Source organism: Delphinapterus leucas, chromosome 17, assembly GCF_059928025.1.
Source record: "Delphinapterus leucas isolate spDelLeu-1000000601 "Yukka" chromosome 17, BTC_Dleu_Yukka2, whole genome shotgun sequence".
NCBI classification, from domain to species: domain Eukaryota; kingdom Metazoa; phylum Chordata; class Mammalia; order Artiodactyla; family Monodontidae; genus Delphinapterus; species Delphinapterus leucas.
In genome coordinates this window covers 21290476-21312762 of record NC_143145.1, presented here as the reverse complement: position 1 = coordinate 21312762, position 22287 = coordinate 21290476, and the positions used below count along the sequence as shown (strand labels likewise).

Sequence of the window (22287 nt, the reverse complement as noted above, 5' to 3'; positions counted from 1 at the left end):
TGCTTTTCCCCTGTTGAAATCCATAGCCAAATATTCTCTTTCCTGCATTTAAATAATACTTATCTCCTCTGCTTCGCACTAATCTTTAATGGATTTCAGCCTGGTTTTACGTAGTTTCTTCACTTTTTGACACTCATTCATTCGAATTCTTTTTCTCTTATTATGTGCTAGAAACTACTCACAATTGATTCAAGCTGTAAAGTATGGCAACACGTCACATGATAGATTAATAATTCTTTTCTGGTTTCTTACTTTTGCCTCCACAGAATAGCCTATTATTTTGCAAAGTTAAGAGTAAGGATATAAGAGAAGGAAATACTTTACTAGACCCAGAATTTCTCCTGCAAAGAAAAATGGCCTCTCAGAGCCATTTCTACAGTTTCCATCTGTCAGAGCAAAGTTAATGACCAGGTAGGCAATGGGGCCATACGAAAAGACCTTAGAATTTATGTTCCAGAGGAGAGCGTTGGAAATCTTAAAATCGACAAGAGGTACAGCTTCACGACGGATGTGATAGAAGACCTGGCATTCTCACGCTCAGCCAAAGGTGACTTCTCCCCTCACTGCCTACAGCCATTGCCATTGAATCCCACTTTCCTTCCAGGAGACAATATTTATTCTACTAGGTCATTGTGGGCAATCTCTGCTCAGCCGTACGGGCAGATTCCCGAGATGCTGAGCCATTGGACTGCTCAGGACCACACCACTCTGAGTGCTCTCCCTAGGGAGTTAGTGTCAACAGATGAAGAAGGAAATGAGGACTTAGAGGTGGAGGGTCTACGCCCTCTTCTCCTCTCTGCACTCACCTGCCCCTGCCTGCATCTCTATAGGTCTTGGATGCTCTTTGGCCCACATGTAAATGCCTGCCGTGTGACGAGGCTGTTGTCCTTGGGCTACAGTCCTTTCTCTTATTTGGAAAGGAAAGTTCTTTGTAATGAAATAAAATTCATAGGAGTTTGGGGGTTGAAGGTCTCTTGGGATCAACTCAGAAGAGCCCATTTCTAAGAGTTGTGATGGGTTTGCCTGGTAGGGGTTCCTTGGGTTGGTCTTTTATCCTCAGCAGAGGGTACCCTGGCCAGGGAGAACACAGCTCATTCTGGTTCTTTTGTGCTTGAGGGCTGTTGTTTATTTAGAAGCTGAGACTGCCCTTCTCCTGTCTGTCAAAAGGGTTTCAAAGCTGCTACACCAGGAACTGTTTCAGATTAGAGACTTCAGTAACTAATGATCTATGTCCTCTTCAGTAGTGAAATCCCCAAATGGTCCTAGAAGAAGAGAAGTAAATCTTGACAGCTGCTTAGAGGGCATTTTATTTTTATTATTATTATTTTTTTTTGCGGTACGCGGGCCTCTCACTGTTGTGGCCTCTCCCGTTGTGGAGCACAGGCTCTGGACGTGCAGGCTCAGCGGCCATGGCTCACGGGCCCAGCCGCTCCGCAGCATGTGGGATCTTCCCGGATCGGGGCACGAACCCGTGTGCCCCGCATCGGCAGGCGGACTCTCAACCACTGTGCCACCAGGGAAGCCCTAGAGGGCATTTTAGAACTAAATCCTAGGAGAAATGCTTTTAGGTTCAGAGACAGACCTTCCCACTCACCGCCAAGAAAAAGAAAAAAAAAAAAGAAGGTTGAAGAGGAGGGAAAAGATATTAGTGTACAGAAAGGCAGCTGTTTGAGCTCACCCAGGTGTGCTCTGAAGACCAAACCCCTACAGCAGCAATTAGCGGGTAACCCTTGATCTGCTCTACCTCCTAGACAGCACAGTGGAATCAGATGGCGTGGGAAGTGCGCGCACGTACACACACACGTCGTGGGATCCTACCTGCAGGAAGGTAGTTTCTGTGGGTGAGAGAATGAAGCCAGGTAACATTCCAAACAGACTGTAGTTTTAGCAGATCTGTCAAGAACACTGACACGGGAGGCTTGTTATTGTAATCCCAGAAGCTTTTCATTTCTTCTTTGGGAAGTGTGTGAATAGTCGTAATGCTGTTTTGCTTCTAAAACTGGACAGTGAGTTAAAGAGCAGCAGCCGTCGCCACAATAACAGCACCACCACCACCACCACCACCAACACCACCACCACCAAAATCTTTTATCCTGGCCACCATGGAGTTTCTCGAAAGAACTTATCTTGTGAATGACAAAGCCACCAAGATGTACGCCTTCACGCTAGACAGGTAACAGACATCTGATACTGCTTCACAATTCGTTGTGTCTTGAGTATTCACTAAGTCCCTAGATCCTACTGCTTCAGAATTGGAAAGTTTTGCTGTTGCAACTTGGGGGCGTTTTGTAAAATTTTATAAACTTGTTGGCCAAGTTATATAATTCTTATCCTGAAAAAGGCAATACTCTGTATAGTTGATTTGCTTCCTTAAATATGCTGAGTGTACGAAGGACATATCTTATTAGTATATTTTTCATCTGTAGATTTTCTTCTAAAAAACAGACATACACAATCTGATGTGTTTCCCTTTCTTTTCCTCAATTCTTCACACTTTTAAGATAGTAAATTTTATTAAATTATATTTAGAAAGAATTAAGGCTTTTCAACTATGTGGCAAATTGTGGTCACACTGATCTTAAGTTAATTGCTATTTTCTTAATTATATAATATCATTATCACATATACACACCTATAATAAATATAGCTGAGCTTAATGTTCTACATAGCTCTAGTTCTTTTTACTATCTCCCACAGTTCCATGTGCAATATATTCATTCATTTCCCCCTTATTTAACCATAATTGGTTGAACATGTGTATATATACCAGAGACTAAAATATTCCTAGACCTGTATCTCTGTCGTCTTGAAAGCCTGAGTCTAGTGTGGAATGCATATAAGAAACAGACAATTACAAAATAGCATGTGTGTTATTCTGGGGGTATACAGTAAGAATACCTCAAGGGAACCTAGGTCTTTGCTGGAATTTGGGAGTCAGAGAAAGCTTTTCAGAAGTGATAGGCTGAGAACTGAAAAAATAAAAAGGAGTTAGAGTAGGGTTAGGGAAACCCTACATAGGAAGTAGGGTTAGGAAAGTTTTCCTGACTGAGATAATTTCCTGGTAAAGACAGAGACAAATAAGAATGAGACTTTGGTGCATTTGGGGAATTCAATCCAAGTGGGGAGCAAAGAGAAACACACTCAGAATACATAGATAAATGAATGAGAATCTGAAATAAATTCATGTTGGAAGCAGAATTTAAGAGAATACTTCTTACCCATTAATAATATGTGTAACGTTTTTGTGTGTTTCATGAAAACAAATTAATATTCCAAAGAGCAGCGGCATTGCGTTTGATAGCATCGAATGTTTAAGCAACTGCAAAGGGACTTTTTCTTAGGATATTTATAACTTTGCTTAAAAAATATATACGGCAAAGAGTCTAGCACATCTATTATCTCACACTGTAAGAATTATTTTTCTAAGAAAATAATATTAGATGTGATTTATTGAGACCATAAATGACAAAGCCTTACATTAGGTCAGGCAGAAATTTTGAACAACAAATTGTTAACACTGTGGACGCTATTAATAGAGCATCTCTGCATTATTAAAATAGCAGTATTTCCCTTCTCATGAAACTAGACCATTAGTACTCTGTTATGCAAATAAAGCCAACTGTTTATGGTTATAGGGTCTCATTCGCCTCATGAATTGGTATGGTTTTCAGGATACAGTGATGATAAAAACTGTCAAACTAATTTTTTTTTTCCAAATAAAAACAATTGAACCTAGATGAGATTATTTATCCTGATCCCTCATTTCACCAGTTAGGAAAGTGGATTCCAGAGAGAATAAATGCCATTTTAAAGGTTGGATGTCTAATTATGGCAGAGTTGGGATGTGGATCATGCCTCCTGTTTGTGAATTTTGTTCCCCTCCCCGTCTCCTGCACACACACTTTCACCATGTGGCCTCCTGGCTCCTTAATCTCTTTCCTCCTGAGCTCATATGAACCTTGATCCCCTCACTAATTCACTTTTCCTCACCTCTCCCAATCTCCTTTCTCATATATTTTGTTCTATCTCTATTTCAGAGGTAACTTTGTCCCCTGAAAGTCCTTCTCTTTTCTCCTTCCTTCTCTTTTTTTCTACTTATCATCAGCTTTCTATTTAAGTTGTTATCACCTGTTAAGAAACTTATCTAGAAGGAATCTCTATTCTCTAATTAAACAATAAGAGTGCTTCAGTTATCTATTGTTGTGCAAGAAACTACCCCCCAAAACGTAGTGGCTTAAACAACAATCATTTTATTAATCACAGTTCTCGCTCCATGTGGAGTTATCGAGGTTTGCTTGCGAGGCTGCATTCTGCTGGTGTCTGGGATGTGCTAGAAGGTCAAGGATGGCTTCACTTACTTGTCTGGGGTCTTTGTGTTGGCTTTGACTGGTCTTTGTTCTGCTTCCCATGGCTTCTCTCTCTGTGTGGTGTCTCATTTTATCAGATTAGCTTGGACTTTTTTATATGGCAGTTCAGGGGAGAAACAGAGCAGCAGTGGAATCTGACAGGTGTCAGACAGCTTAAGACCAGAACTGGCACAGCACCATTTTCACCACATTTGATGGGTTAAAGCAAGTCCCAAGTCTGAGATTCAAGGGGTGGCACAGTGGATTCCATCTCTTGCTGGCATGTGCATATAGGATGACAGGAATTGTTGGACATACTTTTAGAGACATTTTACCACAGGAAGTAGTAATATTAGGCCCTGTAGGTACTATTGTGTAATCTCTCCCCCACCAATCCCTCCAATTCCCTTTCCAGTGATGTGATCCCCTATGCTTGGGCTCATGGTAGCAAAGAGATAGTTGTATAAAGTTGACCTACATACTCAATATGGTTTTCTTGGTACTGGAAACGAGCTTTTCTTTTTCCCAAGTTGTATATTAAAGAAGTGCAGGGAATGTGAGGGCAGGTCCAGATGGTAGGGACAAAGTACTGGAATGGTTTCAATGTGAAGCCTTAAAGTGTGTGTGTGTGTGTGTGTGTGTGTGTGTGTGTGTCTGTGTGTGTGTGTGTCTGTGTGTGTGTGTTTGGGATGGCAGGACTTCTGGAACGGCGGTGTAAGTAGCTCAATGGACCTCCTTCCCCAGTGAAACATTTTTACCATTTTACTGGTAAAAATAATACTAAAAAAACTCCAACAGCTTAGTCTCTGGAAATTGTCTTAAGGGCATACAGCAAACTGAGATTTATTCAAGAAAATCTACTAAATCTCAGTAAAAAGCAAGAGTCTGTGGCATTTGAGCCATGATCTGCCCCACTAACCTCTTTCCCCTCCAAGCTTGTTGTGATGGAAGCTCTACTCTGGTTGGATGTGGCCAAAAGACAGGGATCTCTCTCCTCCCAGCTTCCAACTGGGGCTACAGTTCACCCCTAGAGCAAAGGGCTGCTGGAATCTCTAATTGCCCCAGCTCCATATTATAGAACCTGTATTCAATGCAGACATGGCCGAGAGGACTGGGGGCCCCTTCCTTCACCCAATCCCTACTCATGGTCCAGGAGCAGCAAGCCCCTGAACACCCCTGCCCTGGCTCACACATAGGGTGAGGTTCTTCACCACCCACTTATGGAGGAGAGGTGGCACTCCAGGATAAGTGGGTCACTGTTCCTTCTCTTCAGTTTTGGGGCAGTGATGCAGAGGTTCTGCCCATGGGAGAATCAGGCTCTAAGAACAGAGAGCTATGCATCTTTCCCTTAGAGGACTGATGATACATCATCTGAGTTTATTCGGAACAGAACATGGGGTATTTCAAGCATAGCGCACTGTCGAAAACAATGAGGATTTTGCTGTTGAGCAATCAAGAGCAGGCTGGTTGCTTCATCAGAGCAACAAGCTAAATGGTAGACCAGTTAGAAGTTTAACAGAAACAGCTAGGGAAAGGCAGGTAAAAAGAGCCCTCCTGGAGTTGGCACAAGCCACAAAAGATTAGCCTCAGATACTATCCCTGTAAGGAGGCTCTTATGGACTGAATGTTTTTGTCATTCCACAATTCATATACTAAAACCCTAGCTCCCATGTGACTATATTGGAAACAGGACCTTTAAGATGATTAAGGTTAAATGAGGTCATTAGGGTGAAGTCCTGATAGACAGAACTGATATCTTTATAAAAGAGGAAGAGATACCAGAGATCTCTCTCTTTCTACCATGTGAGAACATAACAAGAAGACAGCCATCTACAAGCCAGGGCCACCAAAACCAGAAACCAAATTTTCCAGCACCCTAATAATGGATTTCTAGCCTCTAGAGCTATGAAAAAATAAATTTCTGTTGTTTGAGCTACCCAGTCTGTGGTATTTTACTATAGAAGCTAGAGGAGACTAATACATGGCCCAACTTTAATTGGATAACACTGTAATTTATGCCTCAGGATACTGTTGAAAACATTAGAGCAGTCAGCAAGTGATCAAGGAGGACAAGAGCTGAGTGTGATACCAACAAAGGCAGAGCAGCCAGAAGCTTAACAGTGATGCATGGAAAAAGACAGTCAAAGAAAACATGATTAAAATGATCACCATCCCTGGGAAAGCGGGTAGGGAGAGGGAAGGATAACTGTGCACATGTCCAAGGCCGCACTCTCTGAGAAATGGCAATAGAGGCTACACAGCAGGGAAGGTCAAAGAAAATACTCCACTGAACTACACAAGCCAATTCACTAAACAAATAAAAAAGCGAACAAGTAAGCAGCCACAATAACAAGCCCGCTGGAGATCAGTATTCAGAATTGCTACAATATACTACCTAAAACATCCAGTTTCCAGAAAAATATGACAACCTATGCAAAGGAACAGGAAAGAATAACCTATAAACAGTAAAGAGAGCAGGTAATAGAAACTGCCTTGGAAAGGGCCCCCATGTTGAACTCAGCATTCAAAGATTTAAAGCAGCTATTATAAATATGTTCAAAGAATTAAAGAAAACCATGTTTAAAGAATTAAAGAAAGGCATGATGACAATGTCTCATCACATAGAGAATATCAGTAATAATAGATAGAAATAATAAAAAAGAACCAAATTCTGAAGTTGAAAAGTACAATAAATGGAACAAAGGGACCCAGCAGTAGATATGAGCTGGCAGAAGAAAGAATCAGTGACTGTGAAGACAGGTCAATAGTTATGCAACACAAAGTACAGAGAGAAAAAGGAATGAATAAAAATTAACAGAGCCTCAGAGAAATGTGGTACATAGTTAAATATCCTACCATATACATAATGGGAATACCAGAAAGAGAGGAGGCAGAAAAGGAGCAGAAAAACATTCAAAGGAACAAATTTCAAAATTTGGTGAAAATATTAATTTATACATCCATGAGAGTCAACAAACTCTAAGAAGAATCAAGGCAAACAGATCTATACTCTGACACACACATCATAGTTAAAATACTGAAAGCAAAACACACAGAAAAATCTTGAAAGCAGTAAGAGGAAAAAAGACTCATCGTGAGCAAGAGTTTCTCAGTAAGATTAACAGCTGATTTCTATCAGAAACAAAGGAGGCTGGAAGGCAGTGGGGCGGCATATTTAAAGTACTGAAAGAAAAAACAAACCCTGCCAATCAATCAACTTTTATCCAACAGAACTATCTTTGTAAAATGAAGGTGAAATAAAGAAATTCCCAAATGAATAAAAATTGAGAGAACTTTTTGCTAGCAGATTCATTTTACAAGTAATAGTAAAGGAAATTCTTCAGGCTTAAAACAAATGACACCAGCCATTGACTAGAGTCAACACACAAAAAAATCAAACAGCATCAGTAAAGGTAATTATGTAGATAATTATAAAAGACAGAATATTTACTCTCCTTTTTTCTCTTAATTGATTTAAAGATAAATCACATAAAATAAAATGCATGTAATCTGTGATGAAATGGAAAACTTCATAGAAAGATATCAGCTACCAAACTCGAGAGGAAATAGAAATCTGAGTAGACCAATAACAAGTAAAGAGACTGTATTAGCTTCACACAAAGAAAGCCCAAATGTGTCACTGATGACTTCTACCAAAGATGTAAAATAGAATGAATATCAAGTCTTCCAAAAAATAAAAGAGTGAACATTTTCCAACTTATTCTATGAGTTCAATATTCCAGATAGAGAAACAACAGAAATGAAAACATACTTCCACAAAACCTTGTATACAAATTTGCAAAGTAGCATTATTCATAATAGCTGAAAAAATGTAAACAACCTAAATGTCCATCAGATGTATATCCATACAACTTAGTACTATCTGGAAATAAAAAGTAATGAAGTACTGACATACTGAAATTTGGTATAACATGGATGAACCTTGAAAACACTATACTAAGTGAAAGAAGCCAGTCACAAAATCTATATAATGTATGATTCCATTTATAGAAAATGTCCAGAAGCGGCAAATTTATAAAGACAGAAATAAGATTAGTGATTTCCTGAGGTAGGATTGTGTGTAAGGAGACTGGGGATTTACTGGGTATGGAATTTCTTTTTGGGGTGATGAAAATGTTCTAAATTAGACTGTGGTGATGGTTGTATGACTTTGTATATATGCTAAAACCCATTAATTGTATACATTAAATGGGTTTGTGGCATATGAATTATATTATAATAAAGCTGTTTAAAAAAGGGGTGGAACACTGGATAGCTGGTCTGGGACAAGAAATTACACCTGTTAGGTGAACATTTCTATTCCCCACTCCCTCATAACATCTAATCAAATAAACGGTCTCCATATTTTGCTCACTATACTCTAGCCTTCCAAGCAACACCCAAAATGATCATTTTAGAAATGTGAACCACATAATGTTACCTCCCTAGTCAAAACCTTCCGACTTCCTCCTTTTATATTTTAAAGAAAATGAAACCCTTTACAATGGCCCACAGAGTTCTGCATGATCTGACTTCTGCCTACTTCTTTGACTTGATTCAATTTTACTCTCTCTTGATGCTACAGTGGCCACTATGCAGTTTCCTTTCTGTTCAAGACAAGCTTCTGAACAAGACAAGTTCTTTCTTGCCTTTTGGCTTTTGCACCAGCAATGCCCTCTGCTTGTGATGTTCCTCCTTCCTGTGGGTCTGCTCCGGGTTATCTTTTAAGTTACTGCTCAGATATCGTCGACAGAGGTGCCTTCCCCTACCACTCTATTTCAGGTAGCCTCACCTTTCCTCTCCCAGTCACTGCCCATGATACTACACAGCCTCTGTTACTATCAGCTGGTTTGCTGTGTTCCCCTCTGCTAGGATATAAGCTTCTTAGGTCAAGAACTTTGCTGGTCTCAAAGGCATGGTATCATTAGCACCTCTGATGGTGCAGGCATGCAACACATTTGTTGAACGAATGAATACACGAAGTGTTGGAAATGCATGGCGGGACCTTAGATTTTATCTCCTCTCCCAACAGGAGGAGTGATTTAAGGCTCTTGGGAAAGGTAATGTGAAAGTACAAAAACAAAGTGATTTTATATAGTCAACATGTGAAGTAAGAGTGTGAAAAATATTACCAGCGCCACTTAAGAGATATAGAACCAAAGGGGTATGACTTCTACCAACAGACAAAAATAAGATACAAAATTAAAAACAAAAATGCTTCTCCAAGATCACAAAATAAAGCTCCACTTTCTAATTCTTATTTTAAGAGATGAACTCTAAGTTCTAGGCTATTGACATCAACTTTTGTAGTGTTTCTCTACTTTTCTTCTCTGTTTCTCCCCATTTTTTCTGTTTGATGCTACAGTAAGTTTCTTTGCTCCGGCCTATTGTTCCTACTCTTCAAAGCGTCAGCCATATTTGAACGTCTGGTGACCTCTGGTGATTTATTCTTTGAAAGTAAATTCATATTTTGATGCATTCTAGCATTTGCTTTTTAGAACCTTCGTTTTAAAATTCTTCTTAGAATTTGCATCACTTTTCAGATCAAGAGCCTGTACTGCAATCTAGAGACACTTAGACCACTTTGCTCTTATGAGATGATGAGGAATATATTTTAACTTCAGTTTTTTAACTTCTTTTGGAATCACAGACCCTTTGGGGAGCCCAGCGAAGATGGTGGACTCCCATCTCCCCTCATAAAACACATACATACACACACGTGAACACACTGTATCCAATTTCAGTCCTGTTTCGGATTTCTGGCTTAGTGCTTCAAGGAACAATCTCAGCTCAAAATGTATCCAACTTGGTTAATCTTAGGTCTAGGACAAGGTAGCAGCATTTAAAAGTAAAAATTGGCCAGGTTTCTTGCACTTTTCCTCTTGTGGCATTGCTCACAGGCTGTTCCCCTGGTGGAATTCCTGCCTTGGTCTGCCTTCTAAACTGTTCCAGGATAAGTTCTCTCTCAGTCACTCACCACCTGGTTTTCTCTGCCCACAAGATTCACGAAAAATAGGAAATAAAGTTAAGCTTCATATGGCCAGAGTGGTCATATGAACAATGCCAGAATATTTGGTGACCCTGTCCTGCTCATACTGCCTCCTCAGCACAAGGAAAAAGGAAACCTCCACCATGTTTTCTTATTAGTTCTCTGGCTCCTCTGCATCGATGACCATTGGTGACTAACACTACTACCTTATACGGTTGTTTATTATCAGGGTATGTATCACATTACAAAGGTGAAAATTTATAGGTATGAGTACTCTATGTGCCTCTTGCCAAATAGTTCTTATTCCAATATGAAGATTACTTAGAATTGCTCAAAATCCTGAGTGCTATTAACATCATCGGCAAAAACATTCTGAAGCCAATTTGGCAAATATACATCAAAATCCTTAAAAATGCAGATACTTTTTTTTAAAAATAAATTTATTTATTTATTTTTGGCTGCGTTGGGTCTTTATTGCTGCATGTGGCCTTTCTCTAGTCATGGCGAGCAGGGACTACTCTTTGTTGCTGTGCGCGGGCTTCTCACTGCAGTGGCTTCCCTTGTTGTGGAGCACAGGCTCTAGGTGCTTGGGCTTCAGTAGTTGCGGCACGCGGGCTCAGTAGTTGTGGCTCACGGGCTCCAGAGCGCAGGCTCAGTAGTTGTGGCGCACAGGCTTAGTTGCTCCGTGCCATGTGGGATCTTCCCGGACCAGGGGTTGAGCCCATGTCCCCTGCATTGGCAGGCGGATTCTTAACCACTGTGCCACCAGGGAAGCCCAAAATGTAGATACTCTTTAGCCAAGTAATTCCCCTTTCAGGATTGCATTTTAAGGAGATAATAATATACTTAGCAAAGGATAACTATAAGGATATGAATCACAGTGGTGCCAAATAATTGGCAAAGAGTCAATTGTCCAATAACAGAAAACAGTTACTTATGTTGTAACATATCTATACTAAATATAATGCTCTCTGTATGTTAAACTAATGACATAGAATATTTAATAAGTTGAGAAAACGTTAACAATATGTACAGCTAAAAATTAGGTTCCAAAGCTGTATCTTTGGTGGAATCCTATTGTGACACTGTCATTTCATCCACAATCTATTCCAGCCCATCCCCACTGAGTTGCAGTCATGTGATTTGGGCAGCATTTACCACACTCTCAGCTCCAGGAGTCAGCGTTGTTGGGTTTAGCCAATCTTCTGGCTGTAACAAGGTCTAAGCCAATCAGCACATCCATAGTCCTCTGGCTACAGAGGCTGGCCAAATCAGCATGCAACTCAGGACTCCTGTTTTGCAGTTGGGAGAATGAACACTGTTTCTCGCTGTATAAGAAAAAACAAGTACACAGTCCTGATTATCTTGGGCAACTATTCCACTACATGAGGAAAACCAGCCTGAGGTTGAAGAGTAGTTGAGAACTGCAGAGTAATGGATCTGGAGCTTTGATAAATCAGGCTGAAGCCTAATACTTCTAGATGTTTTCAGGTGCAGAACCAATAATTCCCATTTGTTAACTTACCTAGCATGAGCTTTGTTTTCTGTACTTGCTATCAAAAACATCCTACTTAATATGGACTCTAAGTAAAAACAGTATTTATTTATTACAAAGCTAAACAAAAAACTATCAATAATAGTTGTCTCTTGGTGGTAATTTATTACTGATTTTTTTCTCTCTGCTTTGTGCCTTTCTGTAATTCCAGGTTTTCTATAATGAATATGTATGTTATTTTATTCAGGAAAACCCCCCAAATATAAGGATAATTAGAATTGTAATAATAATCATCACTTAAGCCAAAACCATCAGATCTTTTTGTGGACGGTGATAAGACAAAGTAACTCTTCAAGTGGAGGAAAATAATTTATTTCCATGTTTATACCTTTCAGTCATGAATGTAAAGTTCTTACTCCTAAGAATCTTATTAATGTCTTCTAATAAGTTTATTAAAAAATACAAATCTAATTAGTTCAAGATCATGGCATCAGTAAAAATTGGTTTTAGGTGTACCGATGTTCAGGTAGAGAGGCAGTGTGGGCATAGTGGAAAAAACACTAGGCTTGGAGTCCCAGCTCTCCCATTTCCTGGCTGTTTGATCTCAGGCAATTACTTAACCTCTCTGAATCTTAATTACTTCAGGTAAGAAACTGTGGGTTGCACTAAATGTTATCTACAATCTTTGCATTTGTGAAATTCTATATTTCTATAAATGGCTCTATATTTCTATAAATGCTTTATATTTGAATAGAACTGATAGGCACTGCCTGCTTTGGGAAGTATAAGTAGGTTTAACTCTCATTACAACTTTGATAGATTGGTAGAGATTTCTGCAAAGCTGTGTTAAGAAGGTTTCTGAGGGTTCATATGGACTCAGCAGGAAAAAGTGCTATGATCTATTAACAATGTTGCTGTGCAGAAGAAAGGGAGAGTGTTGCCATGCAATAGTGAGTGTCTGAATCACCAGGCTGGCTCATACGCACATTACTCGTTAATAATAATAACCTCATTACTGCCCCTTTTAAAATTTATAGCAGTGCCCAAAATGTTTTCAAAGTGAAGTGACTGTGAAGGAAAGGCACCAAAATGTATCTGCTTCCTTTCTCCTTTTCCTTTACTTTCTTTTAATCACTGGTAGTATAGACTGAATAAGAGCTTGCCTAAATAAAAGCAAAACTCTTTGTAGTTGAGAATTCAGAAGGAAAGTTCTCGCTTGGTTCCTTACATTTGATATTTCTTGTAGAAGGAGCCATGAATTATAAGTTCCTAGCTAGTCAGCAAATGTCCTCATAGCAGTTCTGATAATGGGTAGGGCTGTCAGTGAGAGGTTTATTTGCAACCATGTTCACTTCTTGCTTCTGTCAAACTCATCCTCAGCATGGAACTCCAGCAGAAACCCTTGAATAAAGATCAACGTCCTGGAGAGAAGCCAGAGGAGCCAGAGTCAGGAGCCATGTATCACTGCCACAGCAACTCCAAGGCCACAGAGAACAGGGCAAAGGAGCAAGTCTATGCCAAGTGGAAACTCTGTGCTGCTTCAGGAACATGCTTAGTTTTCATGATTGCAGAGGTCATCGGTGAGTATTTCTCAAGACTTCTCTGATTAAACAAGCAAACAAAACCCTGCATCATTACAGGAGAGTTGCCTAAGTTCTTTCAAAAAAAGACTGAATATTTTATGCAAATATAACAATAGTAACAATATGCTCATTTGAGATAAGTTGGAAAGCAGAAGGAAACAAAATAAAATAAATCACAATCCTACTTTTGAGTGATAATCTTCAATAACATTATGGAGTATTTTTCTACGGTATATTTTCTATTCATAGCTCACAATTTTTTTTAACATAACTGAGAGCACACAATGCTTTTGGCCATGCCATCAAATACTCTTTCAAAAACATTTCTATGCCTGAACAATATTCTATAATATGCTCTACTGTGATCTACATAACCATCTCTCTATTGTTAGAAACCTAGGGAGTTTTTTCCTGCTTATGGACAATGCTGCAATGAAAAATCTGGAATAAAACTCTGCTTGTTTTTCTGGATAATTCCTTCAAAGAGATTCCTAAAAGTGGAAATAACTAGTTGAAGGACATGAATATTTTTATTACTTCTTTATGCACATTGCCAAACTGCTATCCAGAAAGCTTGAAACAATTCCTATGTCTGCCAGCTCTACGTGAGAATGATTCTCTCTCCAAATCTTTCCCAGAACTTATTTTAATCTTTCAAAAATCTTTGCTAATGTATAGATGAACATGCTTTATTTTAATATGCGTTCCTTTGTTACTATTAATATTATTTGCATGTTTATTAACGATCTGTATTTCCTTTTGTTAATGCATTTCCTATTTGCCTCGTAATATCTGTGGCTCACTTGTTTTTTCAGATAATTTGTAATTCTTTATCTCTGGGAGCTCTTTTTTTTTTTTTTTGCGGTACGCGGGCCTCTCACTGCCGTGGCCTCTCCCATTGCGGAGCACAGGCTCCGGACGCGCAGGCTCAGCGGCCATGGCTCACGGGTCCAGCCGCTCTGGGGCATGTGGGATCTTCCCGGACCGGGGCACAAACCCGTGTCCCCTGCATCAGCGGGCGGACTCTCAACCACTGCGCCACCTGGGAAGCCCGGGGCATTCTTTTTTATTATTGAAAGTCACGAGACTATGGACAATTTTCAGTTGCTCACGTAAGAGATCAACAAAACGGAAAATCTACAAAACATAATCCATTTGAAACATGATTTGAAAAGCTGATGTTCTGGACATTCATAGCCTTCCAAATAAAGTACTGGCACAACCCCATGCAAACACAGCTCAGCAGGATGTATAAACTGGCTTGTTTTCTGCACAACTTTCTTCTCTTGCTTTTCCCGGAAATCATATGGATGCCGAGAATAGATGCATATTCTCCCCAGCTGATATCTAATTAATATTCTGAAATGAGATGGCCTCCCATTCACGAAACACAGTTTTCTCCTTGTACCTTTCTGTATGCCCTGTCAATTTGTTTCTAAAATTTGTAGAGGGGACATGGGAAACTATGCACTTAGGAATGAGCACATCAATCTCCTCCTTTCCTTCTCATTCCTAATAATTAGTCTATGAGTTCAAATCTGGCTTTAGGGTCAGAAGAAAGTGATGTTGTCGGTAAAGGAATTAAGTGGATACTGACAGAAAATCATTTGGAATTTGAGCTGTATTGATGTTGAGCTAATTTTCCTAAAACATTGCTCTCATCATGTTAATTCTGTTTTCAAAATTCTTCAGTGGCTCACCTTTGCCATTTCAGTCCTTCACAACCTTTTCCCCACCACGTCAAGCATAGGAAATTTTACTGAGCACAGTGGCAAACTGACAAGTATTCTTGTAGCAGAAAGAGGCTGGTTGAGGGGCCCTCTCTGTGGTAGGCCCTACTCAGCTGCACCAAGTGAAGAGAGATCAATATATTGGAAAACTCTGGCATCCTGCACAAAATGAAAAATTCTTACTTTGGCTTTCAAGTTATTCCACCATTTGCCTGCCAAACTGACTATCAATCTTTTTCTTTTACTACTTCCCTATATGACTCTTCTTCTGTTTCAGCTATTTATTCATTCTATGCAAAATAATCATTGCACCTTAAGGTCTCTGTAACTTTTGCTTATGCCTTTTGATTTACATGGAAAACCCTCTCATTCTCCATAGTCATCAAAACCCTAACCATCATTCAAGACCCCAACCCACAACTCACCTCCTTCCTAAAACCATTTTTGACCATGTCAGAGAAAGCAGGTAGTATTCTCAGATGACTTTTGGGAATTTGGGAGGTCCTCCTGCAGGATATGGGATCTGAGCAAAGCCTTGAAGGATGAGTAGGAATGGAGAGGTGACTAAGAGGGAGATGAGAAGGGCCTTTCAGATGGAGCGGCTTGAATGCAGTCCAGGAGTTAGTACATATCAGCCTTACCTGGAAAGATTTTGAGTTCTTAGGTCAGCAATAGGACAAGAAATCTGTATTCTTAGAAGGAAAAGCCTAAATACAGATCTGAACATGTCACAACCTTGCCTCAAAATCACAAAAAGATCCCTTTGTCCCACAGGATAACATTCAAATCCTTTAGCATTACGTGTGACACCGTACACAAGGGTCCCCAAGCCACCTTTCCAGTCTCATTTCCCGTTATTTCTCCAACACACCACACCTACTTTTCCACAAAGGTGCCCCATTCTTTCACTTCTCTCTTTTTGTTCTTGCTCTTATCTCCTTCTGAGAAACTCTTCCTTTCTAGCTAATTCTTACCCCTCCCTCCTGTGGAAAGTTCTTCAGGGCTCCCAGTGAGAGTGGCGTTCTGATCCCCTAGCCCATGATGCCTGTTTTCTATACAGTGAGTGTTAGACAATGGGATCACTGAAGAGAGGAACTGTGCTTTGTTTAACTTTGTTTATTTTTGTATACCCTATCCCTGGGATGTGCACAGTAAGGTCTCAATACATCCTGGCTGGATGACTGAATTAACTGTCGATAATACCCCATGCTTTCAGAAGCAAATGCAAATTCAGTCACAGACTACCTCTTACAAACAGTTTACTCCATAGGAGTCAGCATGATTCCCCACAGTTTTTTGGATTGTTCTTATAAGCAGCTTGGATGGTTGCAGAATGCTTCTCAGTTCCCGGGTCTCCATATAACCGTGCTGCTTCCAAAGCAAGCCCTTTTTCTTTCCCAGTTAGCTCCTGACTCAGCTGAGCCTGTTGAAGAACCCCTGTAAGACTTCATTTCCTTGACTTAAGCTACAATTTTAGCCCAGCATATACCATCATTCATCACCACCATTCATTGCTAAGATTGCGGCATGCTGCTTATCTGTGTGCAGTCATTCCCTGGGCAAGAAATAATGCATTATTAACACAGCTTTATTATCAGGCCCAAGTTTGGCAGACAGAGCAACATCAGAGGATAATTGGAAGGACAGCTGATTTGTTAGCAAAATGTTGCTTTTTGGCTAACGAATCATTCTGATTTTTGCCCTGACAGCTCAGTAACAAGCTTGAGGACTACTTTGCTTCAGACCATTCAACTTTGACAAACCAGATATTAACTATAGCTAGAGCCGGCGATCTCTGGGGCTTATTGCAATTATGAACCTTATATGCAATTTTTTAAATCATTAGTTGAGACAAGGGGAGTCTGATGATGGAGGGGCGGATGACTGACAGTCTCCGTCGCTTTGTTTGCACATAAGGCAATAAACAGCTTCTGGGAGGACTAACCAGTCAGCGGAAGCTCTTTGCTGGGAAGATGTAGTAACAACAATAAAGGTTATTGCACTCAAACAACAGCCCTGTTCGAGAAGGAAAAGATAAGGTTGTCCTTTTGACTTCTATTTTAGAGGCTGGACGTCTTTTCACAACAGAGAACTAGACAGAAGTACAGGGAACACACCAGATGGAGAGAAAAACAAGGCAGGTGTCCTACGGCTTGGGTTCTCTTCCTGTGCTTTACTGGACTGTTGGTGCATTCAAGATTATCATACTAAGTGAAGTAAGTCAGACAGAGAAAGACAAATATCATATGATATCGCTTACACGTGGAATCTAAAAAAATGATACAAATGAACTTATTTACTAAACAGAAACAGACTCACAGACATAGAAAATAAATTTATGGTTACCAAAGGGAAACGGGGTGGGAATAAATTAGGAGTATGGGGTTAACATATACACACTACTATATATAACATATACACACTACCATATATAAAATAGATAATTAACCAGGGCCTACTGTATAACACAGGGAATGCTACTCAGTATTCTGCAATAACCTATGTGGAAAAAGAATCTGAAAAAGAATAGATATACGTATATGTACAACTAAATCACTTAGCTGTACACCTGAAGCTAACGCAACACTGAAAATCAACTCTACTCCAATATAAAACAGAGATTTTTAAAAAAGAATCTCATTGGAAGGTACATGCCCTTTCTTCTTACTCCTCCCCACTATTCAGAACAGCGATCTCAAAACCAGGTGGATAACATAAATTAGCGGAGCAGAAGGAAGTGGTAAAGACTGTGGTAAAATTACAAGTCAAATAACAGCACATCAGGGGGCCAGATTGTGTCATTTGGTTTACAGACCAAAGTCCAGGTCCTCAGTCTGGACACCCTTTCAATCTGGCCTGCACCTCTCCTGCCTCCTCTTTTTATATTTCTTTTGAATCCTCATGCCCCAGTCTAACTGGGATGTTCTTCAAATGTTCCCCACATTTTATCCCAGGAATGGCCTCTCTCGTGCAATTCACTTCTACATGTTCAAATCCTACCCACTCTCTGGATCTTGGTTTCTTTACTTGTCAAATTGGGGAAAAGAGGTGGATTAAATCAAAGTTAAGACCCTTTCTCGTCTTCCGTTCTGTGAGTCTGTGGCATTTTCACCAACCGCGGTTAGTATGTATATGATCTAGTTGCACTCTGGGGCCCTAACCCCATATTCTATTCTGCATCCCCCAGGTGGACACATTGCTGGGAGTCTTGCTGTCATCACAGACGCTGCCCATCTCTTAACTGACCTGACCAGTTTCCTGCTCAGTCTCTTCTCCTTGGGGTTGTCATCGAAACCCCCCTCCAAGCGGCTAACATTTGGATGGCACCGAGCAGGTACAGTTCATCAATTGAGCATTGACACAGAGTAATGCTGCAGAGTCAAACCGAGGATAAAAATGGAAGGGACAGTGCAAAGCCTTGTTTGAAAATCCCTTAGAGGCACATCTCTGGTTCACAGAGTGAAATAGATGTGTACGTGGTAATGTGCGTTCTCAATGCTAATTCCGCTAACAGCCAGATTAATGGCGCTACCTCTAACTCCAATGGGACAACAGGAACACATACATCACTTTAGCAAACACCCCAGTCCAAGAATCTCAGTGTGCGGTAACAGCCATGATACTATTCATTAAATGACTCGGCATCTGGGAGAGAGGGTGGGGTGAAGCTTCTACCATTTTGCAAAGTAAAGCAAAGAGAGTTGGAGAGATTGAAGAACTTCTTATAGGGGGGTTGGGGATAGAATATGGACTTTCCTGCTCACACAGCATTTAGCCATTCAGTGAATGGCTCAGCTGGATATCTTGTTCAGTCAGCCATCAACAACAACAAGAAAAGGAGAAGGAGGAGGAAGAAGAGTCAATGAAAGTTTATTTTTCCTCTTTCTTAGATCTGGTTCTTTGACGAGTGATAGCTTGCTCTTGTCTAGGAATGGGCCCAGGTATGATGAGGGTTTACTACCTGGGAAGCTTTTACTTTGGCTCATTTTTACAATCCACCCCTCTCTCCAACACACACTGTCACTCCACTTCTCCTCCTCTGTATTATTCCTTATATCAGCTGGAGGAGCTACTGGCTGAATGTACAAATCATGTGTACAAAGAGGTACAATTCCATATTTTCACACCAGTTGAGAAAATCAATGTGGAGGAGATCTGAGGGCAGAGCTTTGGGCAACATGCTAACACGGCCAGCCTTCACCGAAAGGTGCCAATAGACAGAGACCACAGCTTGTAGGCTGACAATTGTGGATTGTGGTTTTTCAAGTTTAGAATGATAGGAAGTTCTAATTTCATGTCAAACAACTTATCAACACAGGTGTTTTAGATTGCCTTTCCTTTAACACTGAGAGAGAGAGAGAGAGAGAGAGAGAGAGAGAGAGAGAGAGAGAGGAGGGGTGAGGCAATAAACATCAATAAAAAGACTTGGTGACAATGTGATTTAAGATGCTTTTCAGTCCCTGAATAGGGCTACACTTGGAATACATGTACCTTTGGCTGAGCACCCATCATTTATCTGCATAAATTTTTACATGTATTTTACCCTTTATGATACCATTGGTCAAAGCTGCTTTGTAAACACAGGGAAGACTCAGAATTTAGATTGCTGCTTGAACTTTCTCATCCTGGTGATGGAAGTCTGTGAGCACTGACACTGTAGAAGACCAGGGCTGTTCAATAGGGCTTTCTGCTTCAAGGGAAATATTGTATAATAGATAATACAGTGTGGTCATGGAGCACTTTAGATGTGGCTAGTTCTACTGAAGAACTGGATTTTTAATTTTACTTATTTTAAATTTAAATAGCCACATGTGATTGATGGCTACCATATCAGGCAGCACCTCCATAGATATATAGGTGAAAATCAACTAGCACAAATCAACTAGCACATGTTTGTTTACATCAAACATGTAACTTCATGGATAACTTTGTTGAGGAAGAAGCTAAGTACAAAAAGTGAGTTTATGTAAAGATAATGGTAATACATTCACCCCAATGTTCATAGCAACATTATTTACAATTTCCAAGATACGGAAGTAACCAACAGCTGAGGGGATAAAGATGTAGTATATATATACACATATTTACATACGTATACATACACATACAATGGAATCCTACTCAGCCATAACAAGAATGAAATTTTGCCATTTGCAACAACATGGATGGACTTGGAGGGCATTATGCTAAGTGAAATAAGTCAGACAGAGAAAGGCAAATACTCTGTGATATCACTTATATGTGGAATCTAAAAATTACAACAAACTAGTAAATATAACAAAACAGAAGCAGACTCACAGATGTAGAGAACAAACTAGTGGTTACCAGTGGGGAGGGGCAAGATAGGGGTAGGGGATTAAGAGCTACAAGCTATTATATATAAAATAAATAAGCTACAAGGATATATTGTACAACACAGGGAATCTAGCCAATATTTTATAATAACTATAAATGGAATATAACCTTTAAAAAGTTTGAATCACTATCTCATACACCTGAAATTTACATAACATTGTACATCAACCACACCTCAATTAAAAAAAAAATAGAGTGTTAAGTGGCCAATGAGACAGGGGGCATGTGAATATGGTAAAAATCATGAAAGTGTATGTAAATGACTGAAGTCTGGGAAATAATATGTTACATTGCTCTGCTTTAAAAGGGGGAAGGTCGGAATTATGAAATGTGCCCAACCACTGACTCACAGAATATTTCTAGAGCCTTGTAGGTTTTTAGAACCTATTTACAAGGTTGAGTGAAAGATCAAGGTGAGGTGTAAGGAACTTCTAAGTGAGCAAACATACTTCACTTAGAGGGAAGCCTGAACACTATCTTATCTTTAAATGTTCATGTAAATGTCTCCATTCTGACACTTCTTTTCCTTACTCTTGCTTGTAAAATGCAGTTAGAGTGTTGATATACCTTGGAGTTTGCCTCTGTGTTTATAATATGTTGGGTTGGCATATGAAACTCATTTTCATTAAGTCTCTGAAGGATTCCCTTTTTACTATTTTACAGTGCTGGCAAGTTGTAAGTGTTTTATGGCAAAATTAAGAGTTTCTAAACACGTTTTACTCTGTGTCCCATTATTTCATCTCCTAATAAGTTTCAATCATTTTAGCACCTGTTTAAATTAAAATCTCTCAGGAAAACAGCAAGGGTAGGCAGCCATTAATATGCTTTAAAAATTTGCTGAAAATTACTTAGTAATATGGAGCATAATGAACTCAGACACTGGTGTTTTATGAATACAACATTAAAGTGTCTCATCTTAGTGCTAAAATCCATCCACACTTTTGCTTTGCGAATCACCGAGTGAGCTAGTGTAAAGCCTCTTTTTTTGGGGGGGAATGGAGCATTAATATCTTATGACTCTTGGGGAGGTTAAGGTGATTCACAAATTCTTTGTTTATGTGTGTCTGTGTGCATTTTGAATCCCTAGAGATCCTTGGTGCCCTGCTGTCCATCCTATGTGTCTGGGTGGTGACTGGTGTGTTGGTGTACCTAGCGTATGAACGCCTGCTGTACTCCAATTACCAGATCCAGGCGACCGTGATGATCATTGTTTCGAGCTGTGCGGTGGCAGCGAACATTATGTAAGTCACCCCACACACTGCCCGTGAAGCCTGTCTGGACATAGATTTGTGGGTTTGCTGTTGCTGCTATTGTTTGTTTTTAATTCCTCCACTTGTGAGGATGGTAGAGACCTGACAGAGTGTTCAAATGGCTCTAAGACTGAAAATAGGGCCGGTTGTGCTAGTTTAAGTTACAGTGTGTTTTAATATTGGCTTCTAATAGCTACCATTTTGAATGCTTCCTATGTGTCAGAGAATGCGCTGAGATCTTTTGATCTATTTACATTATCAAGCTCAATGCTCACAACACTCATACCATACAGATTAGGAAACTGAAGCTCAGTGAGGTTAAATAAACTGCCAATGAGGCAGTGCAGAGCAGGATTTGAAAACAGACCCACCAAACCCAGAACTGAGCTTCTAGCCACCCTACTCTCTCACACAAATTGATGGTTCCATGTGGGATGTGACTTACTCCTATTCTTTTTGTTACATGAACACATTATGAGTTCCCAGAGACCTGGGTTGGAAGAGATAAATTTTATTTACTTCAGTCCCCTTTCTACTTT

General features: G+C 39.9%; 1 protein-coding gene across 1 annotated transcript in view; it reads left to right on the top strand.

Moving 5' to 3' along the window:
• Positions 1–1251: 1251 nt before the first annotated feature.
• Positions 1252–22287, top strand: part of SLC30A8 (solute carrier family 30 member 8) — a 32971-nt gene continuing 11935 nt past the window's right edge. Inside the window, exons 1-4 of the mRNA XM_022555590.2 lie at positions 1252–2173; positions 13211–13410; positions 18331–18477; positions 21586–21739. Coding sequence (XP_022411298.1) covers positions 2103–2173; positions 13211–13410; positions 18331–18477; positions 21586–21739 — 572 coding nt within the window. The 5' untranslated portion in view covers positions 1252–2102. The remainder of the gene's footprint in view (positions 2174–13210; positions 13411–18330; positions 18478–21585; positions 21740–22287) is intronic.